Here is a 21,190-nt window from a genome sequence, read left to right as displayed (position 1 = left end):
AGCAAGAAGAAGAAATCTAGGGTTAGGGTTTTCTTGTGTTAACTTGTAAGCTTTTAGCTTGTATTTTGTTCCCTTTCCCTTTCTTCTTGTAGTGTGAACTTGTAGGGCTTCTCCGCCTTTGGTAGTTACCATAAAGGAGTGTTTTCATAGTGGAGGGTGTGTGAGTGTGTGGATCCTTGGATTAATCACCTCTTGTGAGGTGGATACTAAGTAAATCCTCTTGTTATCGTTGTGTATTTTGTTTCTTTGTATTTTCCGCTGCATATCTTGAAGAAACAAGCAACGAAGAGCAAGACAAGCGCACCGAGCTATTCACCCCTCCCCCCCTCTAGCTATATAATCGGTCCCAACAGTTTTGAGGTTCATAAATTCAATAATGAAATCAAACCTCAATCTAAATCTCTACTTAGTCTTCCTTAACCAATCCATCCTTGTTTTCATCATGAAAACTCCCCCTAAATATATACAAATGTGTTTTGAGGGGTTAGGAATGGTTACCTAGACTAAAGATGGTCCAAAATGCTGAAATCAGGCTTTACCAGCCAAAATCAGCATTCCCAATCGATTGGAGTTGGGTCCCAATCGATTAAACCTGCTTGAATTGATCCACTGATCGATTCAGGAGGGCTGGATCGATCGGTGGATCGATCCAGGAAGCTTCTGTTCACGAGAAGTTTGCTCTCAATCGATCGCCCGATCGATTGAGACCCTTCAATCGATCGGGTGATCGATTGAAGCTCTAAAAAAAGCTAAAATTCCATTTCAGTCAATTTCAGAAACCCCTAGAAAAATCTATAAAATTACAAAAATCATAAAAATCGTTGTAGACATTATTTAGGGCATATAGTATCATGGAAAAATAGTTTTCTAAGAAAATACTTCATATTTTCAAAGATTGAAATAAACTTGAAAACTTGTAAACACTTTAGTGTTTTTTTCAAGTTTGTGCTCAACTATTCAATGATGATTACTATCAAAAGATAGCCTTCACCAAGGTTTTCCAAAAACATTTTAAAATAATTTTCAAAACCAATATCCAATCATGTTCCTTGGGCTCAATACACATGACTTGTACATTAGCTTTCCCAATGATTGGAAAACACATAACTATGTGTTCGATGAGCTTAAAACTCACAAAAATGCACTAAATCAATATCTTTGAGTTTTGTTCATCATCCTAATATCTCACTTGTATGTAATGTGTACTAAACCACATACAAGTCACCTTATAGTTCATAGTGAGATGTAAAGTTTGGTTTTGCCCTAATCTAGGGATCATGCATATCTACCAAGGTATTTTATGGTTATGAACATCCACCAAGGATGTTATTTGTTAATAAATGTCATTTGTCCTTAAATTGCAAGGAATTAAAATAATGCATGATATGTTATGGCATACCTCAAAAAGAAATAATTTTCAAAAGAAAATTTTCTATAACTACATGATGTATGTATGACATGACATGGTATTTTTGTGGTTTTCATAATAAGACATGAATGCAAAAAATAAACATGATGTCATGACATATGATGGGCAAACAAAGTATGGCAAGTTTTAGCATTAATAAAATACCTAGATTACTTATCTAAGTATCCTAAAACCTTAGCTAAAATAAGATTTAAAACCTAGATTGCCCACTATTTCCCAAGAAAATGCCAATAATCCAATTTTGACATTTCTTTTGCTTTTCTTAATTTGTGCCAATTTAAATTAAACATATTCCTCAAATTTTGGCACAATTTACTCTTTTAAAGAGTAACCAATTGAATTAAGGCATACATTGCCTTTCATTTCCTAAGAACATACCAAAATCCCAACTTGGTAGTTCTTACGATTTTCCCAATTTGTGTCACTTAAAATATCATTTAATTTCTCAAAATGTGATACATTTTACTCTTATAAGAGTAAACATATACCCCTTATTATTTTCAAAGGTTAATAATAACCTTGAAAATGCTCTCCGAGTGTCAACTTCATCAAAATTGGGTTAACTACCCTTCTAATCGGAGTTGACACTCTCTAACCCATCTAAGGGGTAGAGAAAATGCTCCTAGGAACCCAAAACCTATTAGTGCTCCTTGGATGCTCTAGGTACTCGCTAGGGATAACCACCCTAGATATCTTCCTAGTGACTTTGTTTGGCTTCTTAGAAACCTTGGTCACCTTTTCTAGGTTAACTCTAGGAATTTCTTCTCTAGTGACCTTGTTAGTGACTTTCTTGAACTTCTTAGAAGTCTTAGTAATTTTTGTTGCAAAAATACTCTTAGGAATAACCTTCCTAGTATTCTTGACTTGACCACTAGACCTAGAATTAGTTCCATAGTTATATGGAACCCTATGATAAGAAATTGCATCCTTCTTAGCCTTGGGTTTGTATCCCAAACCTCTATGGCCATTGGATGACCTTTGTGCTCCTAAACCTAGGTTTTGCTCATTTTGCCCTTTTAGGATATTTTCCATCCTTTTTAGGATCTTTTCTAACTTATCAAGTCTTGACCTCAAGACTTGATTTTCCATCCTTAAATCCTTAGCTTTAGGTTTTTTAATGAATTCATGAGCATTTTTATTTCTAGACCTATAAATAAAATTCTTAGTTTCCTTGTCTAGATTTTTATCTACCTTTCTAACCCTAGGTGTGGTAGTTTTAGCATGGAGAGCCATATGTTTTTCTTTAATGCTCTCATGCTTTTTATTCTTATGGTAAATAGTATTAAAATGATAAAAATTAGAACTAGCATGTTTTTTACCATTTTTCAAAGGAGTAGGCTCAATAAATGAAACCTTTCTTTTTACCTTGGAGGCTCCCCTTGAGTTGTGCTTCCTCCATGAGCCTTGACCGCTTTCTTCCCCTTGGGACATTGGCTCCTATAATGTCCCTTTTGATTGCAAGAGAAGCACATAATGTGCTCCTTGCTCTTCTTTGTTCCGGGGACGGTCTCCTTAGGCTTCACCTTGCCCTTTAGTGCCACTTGGCCCTTCTTCTTGGCCAATTTAGGGCACTTGCTCTTGTAATGCCCTTTTTTCCTACACTCAAAGCAAATAATATGATCTTTATTATTAATAATTGAAATTGGTATACCTTTGCTTGTAGGGATGACTTCTTCTCCTTTTGTTCCAGATGTAGAGGCTTCCTCTTGATCCGAAAATGATGCTCCTCCAATAGATTTGTCTCGACTTGTGGAGGTGGAAGCTTCTTCATCCTCTTTTTCTCTTGATCCGGATGTGGAGACTTCTCCTTCTTCTTGATATGGTGTCACCGAAGGTCGCTCCCCCTCAATCCTAGAGGTGGAGACTTCTTCATCTTCATCTTGTACATGGAACAAGGAGTATGCCCTCTCCTTGCCCTCTTCATTGCATTCCTTTGAAGATGAAGCTTCTTGGACTTCTTCTTCAGAAGATGAGCATCTCTCACCTTCGGAATTCTCCTCCTCTTGATCTTGCTCCAATGAGTTACCTTCTTTGGCTTTTTCTTGGCTTGGTACAGTGGAGGGGATCTCATGAATCTTTGCTAATTTGCTCCATAGCTCTTTGGCATCTTCAAAATCTCCAATTTGCTCCAAGATGTTGCTTGGCAATAAATTGACCAAAAGCTTGGTCACTTTGTCATTGGCCTCACATCTTTGGATTTGTTCTTGGCTCCACTTGCTCCTCTTGAGTACTTTGCCCTTGGAATTTGTTGGAGCTTCAAATCCTTCCATTAGAGCAAACCATTGCTCTATCTTCATCATCAAAAAATTTTCGATTCTTGATCTCCAAGAATCGAAACTCGTCATTGTGAATGGTGGAGGCACCCTTGTGTCGAATCCAAGACCATCTTGGAATTCCATCTTGAAGTTGAGCCTTTTGATGAAGTCTTCGACTTGTAGAATTTGCTCCAACTTCTTCACCCTCTAGCTTGTTGCCTCTTCCGGCGATGATTCCGGTGAAGAACAACCTCGCTCTGATACCACTTGTTGGGACCGATTATGCAGTTAGAGGGGGGGTGAATAGCTCGGTGCGCTCGTCTTGCTCTTCGTTACTTGTTTCTTCAAGATATGCAGCGGAAAATACAAAAAAACAAAATACACAACGCTAACAAGAGGATTTACTTGGTATCCACCTCACAAGAGATGACTAATCCAAGGATCCACACACTCACGCACCCTCCACTATGAAAACACTCCTTTATGGTAACTGCCAAAAGCGGAGAAGCCCTACAAGTTCACACTACAAGAAGAAAGGGAAAGGGAATAAAATACAAGCTAAAAGCTTACAAGTTAGCACAAGAAAACCCTAACCCTAGATTTCTTCTTCTTGCTGTAGATCCGCCTCTTGACTTGGAAATGCCTCCAAGAACCCTCAAGATCTGGCGGTGAGAACTTTGTGGAGTTGCTGTGAAGATCGCTGAAGAGAAGAATCGAAGCTGTGGATGTTCTACCGAGAGAACAGCTTGCTAGCAGCTAAATACGACGCCAACGGTCGGATCCCGATCGATTGGATTGCTCCCAATCGATCGGGGAGGCTTTGGATCGATCGGCTGATCGATCCAGAGCGCCTCTGTGCTCTCGAAAATTGCCTGGATCGATCGGCCGATCGATCCAGGACTTATTGCGCGAAGTCGCGCCTCCCAATCGATCCACTGATCGATTGGGGGCTCTGGATCGATCGGTCGATCGATCCAGAGCTATTCTGTGCGATCGCGCACTTCTCCCAATCGATCCACTGATCAATTGGGAGGAGGCTTGTCGTGAAGACTCGCCCAATCGATCGGCCGATCGATTGGGCATGAGCCAATCGATCGGTTGATCGATCCAACCCATGTAAGACTTGTCAAATCAAGTCCAAACGTTCCACAAACCACCATCCGATCAACCATGACCTGTTGGTACATCATGCCTAGCATCTGGTTACCCTTGACCTGCTAGGACTCCCTTACCAAGCGTCCAGTCAATCCCTTTGACCCACTTGAACTTCCACCAGATGTCTGGTCAACCTTGACCCATCTGGATTTCCTCGTGCCAAGTATCCGATTAATCCCTTTGACCTACTTGGACTTCCCAACACCAGATATCCGATCATCCTTGATCCATCTGGATTTCGTCGTGCCAAGTATCCGATCAATCCCTTTGACCTACTTGGACTTCCCAACACCAGATGTCCGATCATCCTTGATCTATCTGGATTTTCCTTGCCTGGCTTTACTCACCAGGACTTCCCTTCTGCCTAGCTTCACTCACTAGGACTTCATGTCTGCCTGGCTTCACTCACCAGGACTTCCAACTGCCTAGCTTCACTTACTAGGTCTTTCACCCGACTTCACTCACCAAGATTTTCTTCTGCCTAGCTTCACTCACTAGGACTTTCACCTGGCTTCACTCACCAGGATTTCCTTCTGCCTAGCTTCACTCACTAGGACTTTCTTTCTGCCTAACTTCCCAGTTAGGACTTTCACCTGGTTTCGCTCACCAGGATTTTCCCGTCAAGTATCCAGTCAACGTTGACCTACTTGACTCTCCTTCACACATGAACAATTGCACCTGGAATCTTCATATATTGACTACATGTATTGTCAAACATCGAAACCACAACATCAAGACTCGAGCTTGACTCAATTCAAGCTCAGTCAACACGGTCAACCTTGACCTGGGGAATATTGCACCAACAAATACTTGATTGAGGAAGTTAAACAAGTAATAGGTGGATGAGCTTGGACGAGTAGCAAGCTAATATTGATTACAAAAATGCGTTAAAAATTACTAAGTCAATAGAAACACCTACCTCTAGTTTTCTTGCCCCGGCTGAATTGAAAACAACCTTTGACTTGCAAAGGGCATTAGTGAGACAGAATAATACTATAATCTCATTACTCATTAATCTAACCACTCAAGTGCAGGATTTGCAAGTAGCTATACGAAAGATTATACCAATAACTGTCCCAACACCAAGTTCAACAGAGCTGGAAAAATCAATTGCTGATTGTTAGCTAGAACCCTAGAGCCAATCATTTGATGATTGTATTTTGGACTTGTTGTATCATATTCTATATAAATAAAGGCATTTGGTTTTTGATTATTATACTTACTTGTATTGTTGCCAAATAAACTAAGTATAATAACGTCCTTGAGTAGAAGGTTCTCACCTATATCAATCGGTTAGTTGAACCAATAGTGAGATGATATAGGGAACACTACTCTTAATCATTCCTAGTCGAGTATTAACATTCAGGGACAATGTTAATGCAATAAGACTAGCATGTAGGTCAACTCGATGACTTGATCTCACAAGTCATGGATATAGAGATATCAAGTTGACACATGGGTATGCATTGGAGAATGTATACTGAATGACCCGCCATGAGAAAGTATCATGGATCGTTATATGAGTGTCATATACTTTCTCATGTGGCTATTAGTATGACTACTAGTCCTTAGACCTGAAGTCACCATGGTTCCCTACATAAGGAGTTATGTACTTTAGTTTCGTCAAACGTCACCCGTAACTGGGTGGACTATAAAGGCGATTACTGGGTATGTAACAAATTATGCGGAGGGATGTGAGTGATGTAGATGGGATCTATCCCTCCTATATGACGGGAGAGACATCGGTATTCTTGATAGAGTGAGACCACGAAGTGCATGGTCATGCCCAAATGAGTCAATATGAGATATTGAGCTCATTTGATTGAGTGAGTCTACTTGGAGTTCAAGATTTAGATTGATTAGAGGATGACACAGTCTATGCCTTATATTGATCAATCTAGATGTCTAGGATAGAAGGACACTTGTCATATATTGTGAGGAGTCACAATTAGTAGTCACAAGGTGATGTTGGATCTCAACATTCTTGTAACTTGGGTAGTAATGATGTATTGCTAGATACCGCTCATTACTTATGTTTCTAAATGAGTTTAGGGGCATTGCCAATGTTACAAGAACCTATTGGGTCACACACAAAGAACAAGTGGATGGAGATTAGGTTCATATGATGAACCAAGAGGATTAGATTCATTTGATGAATCAAATTGGATTAAGAGTAATCCTAATTGGGCTAATTGAGTTGGACTCAAGTTGATTCATGTGTTCAATGAGTCTAATTTAGATTATGACTCATTGAATCAATTTAATTAAATGAATTAGATTCATTATATTAAATTGGCTTGAATTAAATGGTTGGATTAGATCAACCATGAGAGAGATTAAGTCAAGTTTGACTTGACTTGAGAGGAAGATGAAGAGTCAAGTTTGACTTGACTTTATGCCACCTCATTGGTGAGTTGACATTAAGTGGACCAATGATGATGCTCCACATCATCATGGTTACTTAAGTGAAGTGTCACCTCATGGGAGTTACCAAGAGTTGTGACTCTTGGTATCCCATGGAGGTTACAAACCACTTAATTAGATGAAAAGAGTTTCATTTTTGCAAGAGTAACTCTCATTCAAGTGATCTTCCTCCTCCTAAGCTCTCTTCTTGCTCCTTCTCTTATCTTGGTCGTGGGTTTCAAGCAAGGGAGAAGAAAGGAAAGTGAATCTAATCCAAGAAGAAAGGTTAGTGAAAGTCACATAGAGATTTTAGAGGAGTGTGTTCTCTTCTTTTCCTTTCTTCTTCTTCCAATCCTACCCGAGAGCCCTAGAGAGTGCTAGCACACTTGTGGTGCTCTCTTCTCCATCCTTGTGTGTTAGAGAACACATCTTGTTCGTGTGGATACTTCTAGAGGATTGTCTACATTGACAATCACGAGATCCGGCGTACCTTGGACGAGCGGGATTCGCGAAGGGCACGCATCGAAGGTATAAAATATTTTTTTCCTTTGTAGATCTACTGTAGATCATAGTTTGAAACTCGCACTCGTATTTTCGAAAGTTTTCTTCGCATGGATCCAATGGCTAGGGGGTTTCGGGGTTTCCGCGACGCGAAAAAGCGATTTTCGCGGCCCGAAAACCCAATAGTTGTATCAGAGCCACGTGCGGAGCTTGTATGAGTTTAGTTTTTTTTTTTATGACAAAAATTCAGTTCTGTGATATTCTGTAATTTTATGGTTTTTAGAGTTTTTATGGGTATTTTTCTCGTAGAAGCGAAGCACAAGTGTTTCGGCACTTTTAGGCTTCGACTACCGAGAAGAATTTTCCAAAACGGCAAAGTTTCGCCCCAAAATTTTTTGGGACAGCGGGCTTTGGCGCTGTTAGATCGCAAAGGAACCCTCGCGATGGTTAGATCGCGGGTAGGGGCGCTGCCCCTGGCCCCGCAAGGGGATTCGTTCCGCGATTGCGCCCGAAAACGCTAAACGGGACCGTCGGGAAAAATTTACTCATAAAATTGTAAAAATTATAAAAAAAAATTACAGAAAATTATGAAAATATATAATTTTGAATTATATATTAATTTTGTGATAGTCATGGCTCAAAAAGACCCAATGTGATTTGATTTGTGTTGTAATTCATAATACGGCCTACGTGCCGTCATGTGATGTGTGTGCTGTATTTTGATTCGCGACCTGCGCGTCGTGCCTTCTATTTTATTCTTGTTGTAAATTATATTTAGACTCGAATGTAACTCGAGTTTCTAAAATTGTAATGTAAAAAAATTGGAACGGTGGAAGATCCACTCGAGACGGAGTTACTAGGAAGGCGCGAGCAACACAAGGTGGTCAAAAGGAAGGAGCTTGAGAAGCTATTGACCTTAGGTTGACCATCCGATCTTCTCATTGGCTTGAGAAGATCGTAGTAGGGCCATGACATAATCACAAAATTATTTGATTAATTATTTAATTAATTATTTTGTGTATATGTGATGCATGCTAGTTAATTAAGTAATTAATTAGTGCCTTACGATTAGATTAGATCTAAGTCGTGCACATGATGCACCCTTCGATTAGATTAGATCTATCGAGTATATGATACGCATCATCGTTTAGATTAGATCTAAATCACGTCAACTCGTAATGCCTACCATGCCGTGATACCTACCACTACCTCGATCGCATGTTGTTGTTGAATCTGCCAAAGTAGAGCAGCACATACTATCTTGGTAGGGTACGGAGGGACAATCTTAGTCCCACCTATCAACGCATGGGTGAGTACAACTCAATTAGATTGAGTATTCCTAGTTAACTCGGTTGGATCGAGTATAACTATAGGCATTCTTCCAACGGTTGAAAAGATAGGTCAAAATCACATATATATTAACTCTCGGGCGTATTAGCCAAAGCTAACTCGAGTTTTAATATAAATGCGGATTTTGATCCTATAAACAAGAGTTGCATAGAGATGTAATTGGTAATCATTACCTACCAATCATACTAAGTCTTGGGCGTATTAGCCAAAGCTAACTCAAAGGTTAGTATGATGTGGATCTTGTCCCACATGAATTATAGAATTCAGTGGAAGCATCATTTAGTTAAAGACCTAATTAAATGATTAAGAATATGATATTTATTTCTGCATTTATTTTTGTTGTAGATTACCATGACGTCGAATACGAACACCTTCTCTCTGCGATCTGTCCTTAAGAAGGACAAGCTCAACGGAGCAAATTTCCTGGACTGGTACAGGAACCTGAGAATAGTTCTCACCCAAGAACGTAAACTGTACGTTCTGGAGCAGCCCATTCAGGAGGCTCCTCCTGCCACTGCCACGCGAGCAGGCCGAGATGCTTACAAGAAGCATCAAGATGACGTATTAGATGTGTCCTGTCTTATGCTCGCGACCATGAACTCTGAGCTTCAGAAGCAACATGAGTTGATGGGCACTTACGATATGGTTGAACATCTTTGTCACCTATATCAAGGACAAGCAAGGCACTGGAAGAGGAACTCCAAAGAATACCTGGAAGATCTTACGAAGAAGAGAAATAAGATTTCTACTTCAGGTATACATGTTATAGAAGTCAACCTCTCTATTTCTTCATCGTGGGTATTAGATACCGGATGTGCTTCGCACATTTGTACTAATGTACAAGCGCTGAGAAATAGCAAGGCATTGACGAAGGGTGAGATAGACCTACGAGTAGGCAATGGAGCACGGGTTGCTGTAGGAACTTACCATCTATCTCTGCCTTCTGGGCTTGTACTAGAATTAGAGGATTGTTGTTATGTGCCTGATTTAACTAAGAACATTATATCTGTTTCTTGTTTGGACAAGAAAGGTTTTTCGTTTATAATAAAGAACAAATGTTGTTCCGTCTATTTAAACGAAATGTTCTATTGTAGTGCACCTCTGATAAACGGACTCTATATTCTAGACCTTGAGAGCTCTATCTATAACATAAATACCAAGAGGTTCAAGTCAAATGACCTGAACCAAACCTATCTCTGGCACTGTCACTTAGGTCATATAAATGACAAGAGCTTATCCCAGCTCCATAAGGATGGTTTGCTGGACTCATTTGATTTTGAATCATATGAGATATGCGAGTCATGCCTACGAGGCAAGATGACCAAGACTCCCTTTAGTGGGCATAGCGAGAGAGCAACTGATTTGTTAGGACTCATACATAGTGATGTATGTGGCCCTTTCAATGTTGCTGCTAGAGGCGGTTATAGATACTTCATCACATTTACTGATGACTTCAGTAGATATGGTTATGTGTACTTGATGACACATAAGTCTGAATCCTTTGAAAAGTTCAAAGAATTCAAGAATGAAGTACAGAACCAGCTTAGCAAGAGTATTAAGATACTTCGATCCGATCGAGGTGGAGAATACCTTAGCCATGAGTTTCGTGACTACCAAGCTGAGTGTGGTAATCTATCCCAACTCACTCCTCCTGGAACACCACAGTGGAATGGTGTATCCGAAAGGAGGAATCATACCCTATTAGATATGGTACGATCTATGATGAGTCACACAAATCTTCCGACATACCTTTGGGGCTATGCTCTAGACACGACAACTTTTATACTCAACCGAGTTCCATCCAAGGTCGTGATAAAGACACCATATAGGATATGGACTAGGAGAGATGCCCAGGTATCTTTCATGAGGATTTGGGGTTGTGAGGCTTAAGTTAGACGTCAAGTCTCAGACAAGTTAGGACCCAAATCTGACAAGTGCTATTTCATCGGATATCCCAAGGAAACTAAGGGATATTACTTCTACATTCCCAGTCAGCACAAGGTAGTTGTGGCAAAGACTGGGGTCTTTCTAGAAAGGGATTTTGTTTCTAGAAAGACTAGTGGGAGCACGTTCGATCTTGAAGAAGTTCAAGATGCGAACAATAGCACTGATGCCTCGATGGAAATTGAACTGGAACCACAAAGTGTTGTGGATGATGTTGTTCCACAAGGAGTTGAGGAACAACAACCAGTTCAAGTAGACATACCTCTTCGCAGGTCTGATAGGGTACGTCGTCAGCCTGAGAGATACTCATTTCTCTTGTCTGACCATGATGACATTGTGCTCATAGAGGATGAGCCTACCACCTATCAAGAAGCTGTGATGAGACCAGATTCTGAGAAATGGCTAGAAGCCATGAGATCCGAGATAGAATCCATGTACACCAACCAAGTATGGACTTTGGTTGATCCACCTGAAGGGGTAAAACCCATTGGGTGTAAGTGGGTCTTTAAGAGAAAGACTGACATGGATGGACTTATCTATAAGGGGCGCTTGGTAGCTAAAGGTTTCAAGCAGATTCATGGTATTGACTATAATGAAACCTTTTCTCCAGTAGCGATGTTTAAGTCCATTCGGATCATGCTTGCTATTTCAGCCTACCATGACTATGAGATATGGCAGATGGATGTCAAAACCGCGTTTCTGAATGGAAACCTGCTCGAGGATGTGTACATGACACAACCTGAGGGTTTTGTAGATCCACAGCATACTAGCAGAGTATGCAAGCTGCATTTATGGACTAAAGCAAGCTTCTCGGAGCTAGAATCTTCGATTCGATGATGCAATCAAACAGTTTGGTTTCATCAAGAACGAAGATGAGCCTTGTGTCTACAAGAAGGTTGTAGGGGATATAGTTGTCTTCCTCATATTGTATGTGGATGACATACTACTCATTGGGAAGGACATCCCTATGCTTCAGTCTGTCAAGACCTGGCTAGGGAGTTGCTTCTCAATGAAGGACTTAGGTGAGGCATCCTGCATTCTAGGGATACAGATCTATAGATATAGATCTAAGAGATTGCTTGGCTTAAGTCAGAGTACATACATTGACAAGGTACTCCTTCGGTTTGCCATGCAGAACTCCAAGAAGGGATTTCTGCCGATGTCACATGGCGTGAGTCTTTCGAAGACTCAAGGTCCCTCTTCTAGAGAGGAGAGAGACCGCATGGATCAGATCCCTTATGCCTCAGCCATAGGATCGATCATGTACGCCATGCTATGTACTCGACCTGATGTCTCGTATGCTTTGAGCATGACGAGCAGATACCAGTCAGATCCAGGTGAAAGTCACTGGATAGCGGTCAAGAATATTCTTAAGTACTTAAGAAAGACTAAAGAATATTTCTTGATATATGGAGGTAATGATGAGCTAGCTGTAAAGGGTTACAGTGATGCTAGCTTCCAGACCGACCAGGATGACTATAGATCGCAGTCGGGGTTCGTGTTTTGCATTAATGGTGGTGCTGTGAGCTGGAAGAGTTCGAAGCAGGACACAGTAGCTGATTCTACGATAGAAGCCGAGTATATTGCTGCATCAGAGGCAACAAAGGAGGCAGTTTGGATTCGCAAGTTCATCACTGAACTTGGGGTGGTTCCTAGCATTGCTGATCCTATTGAGCTCTATTGTGACAACAATGGAGCTATAGCACAGGCGAAGGAACCTCGCTCACACCAGCGGACCAAACACATACTACGGTGCTTCCATCTCATTCGAGAGATCATCGAGAGAGGAGATGTGAAGATTTGCAGAGTACCTACAGAGGCTAATATCGCAGATCCCTTGACCAAGGCTTTGGCATAGAGGAAGCATGATGGTCACACTAGGTCATTGGGGCTTAGAGCCTACACTGATTGGCACTAGTGCTAATGGGAGATTGTTAGCTAGAGCCCTAGAGCCAATCATTTGATGATTGTATTTTGGACTTGTTGTATCATATTCTATATAAATAAAGGCATTTGATTTTTGATTATTATACTTACTTGTATTGGTGCCAAATAAACTAAGTATAATAACGTCCTTGAGTAGAAGGTTCTCACCTATATCAATCGGTTAGTTGAACCGATAGTGAGATGATATAGGGAACACTACTCTTAATCATTTCTAGTCGAGTATTTACATTCAGGGACAATGTTAATGCAATAAGACTAGCATGTAGGTCAACTCGATGACTTGATCTCACAAGTCATGGATATAGAGATATCAAGTTGACACATGGGTATGCATTGGAGAATGTATACTGAATGACCCGCCATGAGAAAGTATCATGGATCGTTATATGAGTGTCATATACTTTCTCATGTGGCTATTAGTATGACTACTAGTCCTTAGACCTGAAGTCACCATGGTTCCCTACATAAGGAGTTATGTACTTTAGTTCGTCAAACGTCACCCGTAACTGGGTGGACTATAAAGGCGATTACTGGGTATGTAACAAATTATGCGGAGGGATGTGAGTGATGTAGATGGGATCTATCCCTCCAATATGACTGGAGAGACATCGGTATTCTTGATAGAGTGAGACCACGAAGTGCAAGGCCATGCCCAAATGAGTCAATATGAGATATTGAGCTCATTTGATTGAGTGAGTCTACTTGGAGTTCAAGATTAAGATTGATTAGAGGATGACACAGTCTATGCCTTATATTGATCAATCTAGATGTCTAGGATAGAAGGACACTTGTCATATATTGTGAGGAGTCACAATTAGTAGTCACAAGGTGATGTTGGATCTCAACATTCTTGTAACTTGGGTAGTAATGATGTATTGCTAGATACCGCTCATTACTTATGTTTCTAAATGAGTTTAGGGGCATTGCCAATGTTACAAGAACCTATTGGGTCACACACAAAGAACAAGTGGATGGAGATTAGGTTCATATGATGAACCAAGAGGATTAGATTCATTTGATGAATCAAATTGGATTAAGAGTAATCCTAATTGGGCTAATTGAGTTGGACTCAAGTTGATTCATGTGTTCAATGAGTCTAATTTAGATTATGACTCATTGAATCAATTTAATTAAATGAATTAGATTCATTATATTAAATTGGCTTGAATTAAATGGTTGGATTAGATCAACCATGAGAGAGATTAAGTCAAGTTTGACTTGACTTGAGAGGAAGATGAAGAGTTAAGTTTGACTTGACTTTATGCCACCTCATTGATGAGTTGGCATTAAGTGGACCAATGATGATGCTCCACATCATCATGGTTACTTAAGTGAAGTGCCACCTCATGGGAGTTACCAAGAGTTGTGACTCTTGGTATCCCATGGAGGTTACAAACCACTTAATTAGATGAAAAGAGTTTCATTTTTGCAAGAGTAACTCTCATTCAAGTGATCTTCCTCCTCCTAAGCTCTCTTCTTGCTCCTTCTCTTATCTTGGTCGTGGGTTTCAAGCAAGGGAGAAGAAAGGAAAGTGAATATAATCCAAGAAGAAAGGTTAGTGAAAGTCACATAGAGATTTTAGAGGAGTGTGTTCTCTTCTTTTCCTTTCTTCTTCTTCCAATCCTACCCGAGAGCCCTAGAGAGTGCTAGCACACTTGTGGTGCTCTCTTCTCCATCCTTGTGTGTTAGAGAACACATCTTGTTCGTGTGGATACTTCTAGAGGATTGTCTACGTTGACAATCACGAGATCCGGCGTACCTTGGACGAGCGGGATTCGCGAAGGGCACGCATCTTAGGTATAAAATGTTTTTTTCCTTTGTAGATCTACTGTAGATCATAGTTTGAAACTCGTACTCGTATTTTCGAAAGTTTTTTTCGCACGGATCCAATGGCTAGGGGGTTTCGGGGTTTCCGCGACGCGAAAAAGCGGTTTTCGCGGCCCGAAAAACCAACAGTGCTGATCTCACCAAAAGGCATGGAGGACTAAATTTGGGGAGTGATCCGATAATCCTGAAAAAGAAAGGTGCTATTCTAGTCTTTGAAGACCTAGCCGAAATTCTCAAAAACGAAAGGCGAAGATGAGTACTTCTACTCGTCCCCCAGCTGTTACAACAACAACCGCGACGGTCCCTAGTCCTCGGTCCCTAGTACGGAGGACCAAATCCGAGATTACCATCGAAATCAACGACGATTATATAATCTCCAAAGACGTTTTCTACCAAGCCAGCGACGATTCAGAAGAACTATTGAGACTCAACTAAGTCCTGAAGCTCAACTTGAACTCTCCCGATCTCAGCGGGCTGGGATGGTGCCGGCTGAAGTTCTTTATTCTACAGGATATAGGCCAACTCAGCATCGGGTTTATCAACAATATTTAGAGGAAGACATTTTATGTGTAGAAAATAATCAAGTAGATCTGCCACTTGTCACTGAGCACCATAAGCGTGATCAAATATTAGGACTTGAACATGCATTACAAATCTAAACTAGACTCCAGAGAAATGAATTTTATTTTAGATTTATCATAAGACTAAATGGAACCATGACTCTATGCTAGTAGTGGTAGATCAATTCAAACATTTTATTTTGTGTTATAAGACTAATGATGTCTCACATATAGTTGATAGTTAAGTTGTTCTTCAAGGAGATTATTAGACTACGTGGATTACCTACCTCTATAGTTTTTAGATAGGAATGAAAAATCTATCACATATTTTTGGAAAACCATATGGAAGGCTATTTAGGGACCCCTTAAATTTCTATTTGCTTTCCATCTATGGACTATGGGCAAACCAAGGTTGTTAAACACAGTGACACTTGCTTAGTTATTTAATGTGGAAAAACTTAGAATTGGGGATTCCATTCTATCACTTGCCGAATTTGCATACAAGAATTTGGTAAATTGGTCTTGTGGTTGCAATTTATTTGAAATCATATATAGGTCAGAAGTTCAATAGCTAGTTGACTTGATTCCTCTATCTACCACTTTCAATTCATATGAAAGATTCATGCCAATGTCTGCAAGAAAATTGTATTGAAGAATGAAAGTTATAAAATTCAAGTTGATGCACATTGTAAACTTAGACTATAATGAAATAAATTATATGTTTGTTTGTATCTGTTCCAAATATTTCCCTAAAAACTTGCTCAAGAAGCTTTATGCTGGCCTCTCTGGTCCCTTTCAAATTATGAAGGAAAAAAAATAGTTCTTATGTATATGTTATTGACCTATGAGCTAATTTGAACATTAGTCTAATTTTCATATTATCACATTCAAACCTTCCTATCTATTTGTTGGTTTGCATATAGTAAAGGTGTCAATGACGTGCCTAACCTATTGTCTTCTGGACCTAACATGGCATGACATGGATTTTAGTGGGTTGTGAAAAGGCACGACCTGGAGGATGTTGAGTTGGGCCGAGTCACAAGCAACCCAACCCATTTGATACTGCTAACTTATAAGTCACACTCTGACAATGTTGGTTCCTACACTCCCTTCCATGGCACAACTCACTTTTCAAATTAAGCATACATTGGATTCTTAAATAATGATATCCCCTACCAGAAGTATCCAGAGATAGCAAGTTTATTGAAAAGGACTTTTGAAAATTTACAAAGCTTGGATTTCTGAGTACAAACTTCACTATCTTACTCCCAAGCTTTTTGAAGAACCAATAGACCCATCCACAGAGCCACATCTCCCCACTCCACAAAGTCCAGTTCTTCTTGGTAGGGGAGAATGATGTAATTAGAAAGGATTCTCATAGTGTCAATGTAAAATTATCTTGCAATTCATAAGAATTTTATTTTATACTCTCTGTGTAAGAGTCTTTATTTTGTATGAGGTTATGTTTGTATTTACTCTATGTAAATATATAAGATCCATTTGCTAATAAGGCACTGTTTACCTGAATTTCTGGCAATATCCCATTTCCATAAAGAGAGGCCAAAATAGAGATGGATGTGAAAGCCTCGTATGTACGCTGAACATTTGAGGAGCCCAACGAATAGTCTTTTTCAGGTGCATTTTTGGAGTAACCTGAGAAAAGCAAACAGCAAGAGTTATATGGACATGCAATTTAGTTTTCTGGTTCAAAAGTTGTTACAAAGCAAGCATAAGTATTGGAAGTAGCAAATACTCTTAGGAAGATAGAATTTTGAGAAATTTGTTGGGTGCGTGATTTTGTCCTTCAGTGTCATTGATCAATCAGTTAAAGGTTCTAACTAAATAATTTGAGCATCACTTATAGTTATAAGTAATTATTGCAGTCAAACATGTTAACTGTTTTAGGGGATATAACAGTGTGCCATTAAGAAATGTTCAACTCACCTTCTCATTTTTCTGCATCATTGATCAAATTACAGATCGGAGTCTCAATCACTATACATAATCAATATTTAGATCCACCAAATTTAAAAATTGCTAGAGCCAACAAAGTTTGATTGATGCTATCATATGTGTTAGGCTTCATTAAAGAAAAGCATCAAGCCTTTAAGCAGATGAAGAATAAGATTGTCTAAAAAAAATTCAGCGTGATAACACAAAACAAAGTACCATTTAGATGTTTCAGCATGTGTGTAATTCAAAGAAAATTCAGTTCCTTAAAAATAAGGATTTCAAGGTTAACAGCAGTCCTACTAGAATGTGCAGAGTGAAAGTTCAAGTCCATATGCCTTGGTAGTTAGCCTATCACTTTAATCCTTTAAATCTTAATCCTGGTCTTCAGTTGGAAATGGAAAAATTTATTCTTTGCACTCCACTATAATTATAAATGTTCCTTTATATGGAAGGGTGACATATAAGAAGGGAACAAGAAAGAGAATTCAGTTTGAAAATAACCTGCATAAATACAGCCCCCCGTGACGAGACCACTATATGCCAAGCTTAAAATTACAGAGGCAAGGTTGATATGCCGAAGGGAATGGAAAGAAGGTAGCTGAGATAGAAGTATCAACACAACCGTCACCATGATGATAAAATGATACAACCTCAAGGGACCATCAGGAGATAGATTGGAGTACATGGTCTTCTCAGTCCAATAGTTTCCATGAAACAATGACAAAGTAGTGAAAAATGTTAGTATAGCTCCTGAATGCTTGTTGGCATATCATTGCGAAAACTACTATATATCAGGGTAATTACTCAATACTAATCATGTGGCTACAATAAGTTGAGCATTTCTTGTTATTGATCACAACAAGAAAAGCAAATTTCAATATTCTATGTTTCTTGGTTGAACAGCAGGACAGTGACCACTTGGAATCTAATAGATGTTAGTAGTGTTGGACTTCCTCAAAAGAAAGTGTTAGTTGTTGTAAGTTGGGTCCCCATGTAAGTTGGGTCCCCCATGTTGGACTTGCCAATTTCTCCCCTATGGAAGTTGGGTCCACAACAACCATGACAATTAATATCCTATTCATCATCTCTTTTAGTGTGTGGTTCTTCTATTCCACAAGGTTTAGTGTCATCTGCTAGAATAACATTTTCTGCTACCGCTTTTTGAAAGTTGATCCTAGAAAATTTTACCAATTTTCTCTGCTATGGAAGTTGGGTCCACAACAATCATGACAACTAATATCATATTAAAATTGTTATTAGAATTTGTAATTATTGATCTAACTTTTTGCTGTCACACAAGTGAGCTCATTGGTAGGGGTGTAATCGAGCCGAGCTGAGTCGAACTCTTGGATGTTTGAGTTTGGCTCTTTATAATCGAGCCAAGCTCAAACTTTATTTAACGAATATATTCATGGCTCACGAGTTTATTAGAACTTTTATCGGGCTTAAACGAGCTTAATAAATATAAATTATAAATTATAAATTTAAATATTCATTAAAAATTAAATTATCTATTTTAAAAAAATTATAATATTCTTGGTAAAATTTATAATTTTATTCTAATAAATAAATTTAATATATTTGTCTATGTTTTTCATAAGTAGAGTGCAAAATCTATAAATTCAATATCAAAACTATTATTATTTTTATTTAAAAGTTGATTTATAAGTTTAACGAACATGTTCACGAGCTAACGAGCCGAATATTGTGAAGTTTGAGCTTGGTTTGTTTATCTTAACGAGCCTCATTAAACGAGCTCAAACGAGCTTTTATCGAATCGAGCTTCGAATAGCTCACGAGCGGCTTGGCTCATTTACACCCCTATTCATTGGGTTGTTAGTAATCCAACAGAGTTATCGTTATTACATTATGGGTCATAACTAGTAGACACACCTATACGGGTTTGCCAACACACTCCTTTAGATTTAATTGTAATGATGTTAGTTGTCGAGTCACCTCTTTGCAATATTGACACACCCTCTCATATAAGTATTGGTCCCTTAGCAATCAGCTAGAAGGAAGATGAATAATCTGCATAATAAAATGAAAAGACCTTTTTCGACTTATAACTTTATCAAAATAAACCCTCATATAAAAATATTAAAAGACTAAAAAAGGAAGAGGCTCCGAAAGAATTACTTGGTTACAACCGGAGAGATTGTTAATCCAAGGAAGATGAAAAGCTCAGTCAAAAAATCTCCTCTAGAGGAAAAGCCTCTTACAACAATTAAATCTCACAACGAGAAAGCTAAACTCAAAAGTAATCGATTATAAGTGTTGTTTCTAGCTTCTAGGACCAGGACTGTATTTATAGTCCTGGTTGGGGCGCTTGGAAGGGTTCCAGATGCCTGGAGGGGGATAAAACTTTATCCCTGTCACAACAGATCACGCTTGACGCGTTCCAAATAAAAATCCTGGTTCAAGCGCCCGGAGTAAGGCGAGTCCGGGCTCCCGAACTCGGTCCAAGCCCCGAACCAAGAAAGTCAACATCCTGTTGACTTTCAGTCCGGATCTTTCGCTCTGATTCCGCTCGCCTTAGTCTAGGTCTTCCGCTCCGGCTCTACTCGAGTGATCTCGGCCATTCAGAATAGGACTCGCCTGAACCCAACTTCCGGTCTTCGAGCAATCTTCCGCTCCGGCTTCTCGTCCCTCGGAAACGCCGCCGACCTCCTTCTCGTCCGCCCATGTACTCTTCCGCAGCACCTCGTTCCTCAGACGCACCGAGCTCGTCGGCTTTCTTCTGTGCCGTCCTTCTTGCTAGCTGCATCTTTTGCTTGACTTCCTGTGCTCCTAAGTTCCTGCACACTTAGACACAGGAGTTAAAAATCAATAGGACCTAACTTGACTTGGTTGATCATATCAAAACTACCTTGGGGTACTAACAATCTCCCCCTTTTTGATATAATCAAACCCAAGTTAAGTTAGGACAAACAAACATAAAGAAATAAGAAAGTAATAAATTTGTAACTTAAGAATTTGCAAAAAAAAAAATTAAATTATCCTCCTCCTAGACTTAATATTCTCTTCTCCCCCTTTGATCACATTAAATAAGGTACTTTTAAAATGATTTTGGAAAATCTAAATTTAAAATCTAACGGAAATAAAAAACTCTTAACTAAAATTGGAAGTTTTAGTAAAATTTCAAGAATTTTGCATTTTGAAAAATTTTCCAAAGGAAAAATTTCAAAAGAAAAAAAAATTTAGATAAGATTTCTCAAAAAAAATAAATTTGCTAAAGTAACTCTAACAAATATGCTTTTTATTAAGTAAATTTTTGATGATCAAAAATTTTGATAGACAATTTAAACTATTTTTATAACTACTAAATGCTTAACAGTTAATCAACTTCCAGGCTGTAGCGAGACACTAGGCCTTCTTGGATATTGAAATAACAACCACTTTCTAGACAAAACCTTTTAAAGAAATCAAATATTTAATTTGCTCTCTGAAAGCCCTAAGTCCAAAAACAATCAACTTAAGTACGTTTTTGACACCCAATATAGGTTCTTTCCTACTGGGTTAATTAAAAAATTTTTAGGAGTATACTTTCTAGATAATTTTCTAATTTGACCCTTATGATTTTTAAAATACCAATTAAGTCCTGAATAATTTTTTAAATTAGAAGGAATAAACTTTGAGCATTGAGCATGTATGACTTTTCAAATTTTCTATTCCCCTTTTCAAATTTTCATTTTCTAAGTTTATTTTGTCGAAATATTCTAATAGGCAAGAATCAACTAAGGTTGATTTTAAATCCATATTTTCTTTCTCTAATTTACAATATTTTTTTATAATAGTTTTATAAATACAAATATTTTATCCGGAGGTAGAGATCGTACCTGACTTACTTTGTCGATTCCGTAATC

At 38.9% G+C, this 21,190-nt stretch overlaps 1 protein-coding gene across 1 annotated transcript in view; it reads right to left on the bottom strand.

Annotated features, from left to right (window-relative positions):
* The window catches only part of LOC122009884 (probable GABA transporter 2), a 62,106-nt gene that overhangs the window by 16,765 nt on the left and 24,151 nt on the right, over positions 1 to 21,190 (bottom strand). The window contains exons 4-5 of the mRNA XM_042566192.1: positions 17,826 to 18,012; positions 16,894 to 17,024 (exon numbers count right to left, since the gene is read on the bottom strand). Of these exons, the coding sequence (XP_042422126.1) occupies positions 16,894 to 17,024; positions 17,826 to 18,012 (318 nt within the window). The remainder of the gene's footprint in view (positions 1 to 16,893; positions 17,025 to 17,825; positions 18,013 to 21,190) is intronic.

This window comes from Zingiber officinale, chromosome 8A (genome assembly GCF_018446385.1).
Source record: "Zingiber officinale cultivar Zhangliang chromosome 8A, Zo_v1.1, whole genome shotgun sequence".
NCBI classification, from domain to species: domain Eukaryota; kingdom Viridiplantae; phylum Streptophyta; class Magnoliopsida; order Zingiberales; family Zingiberaceae; genus Zingiber; species Zingiber officinale.
Note: the sequence above shows the minus strand (reverse complement) of the source record. Positions and strands in the feature narration are given on the sequence as shown.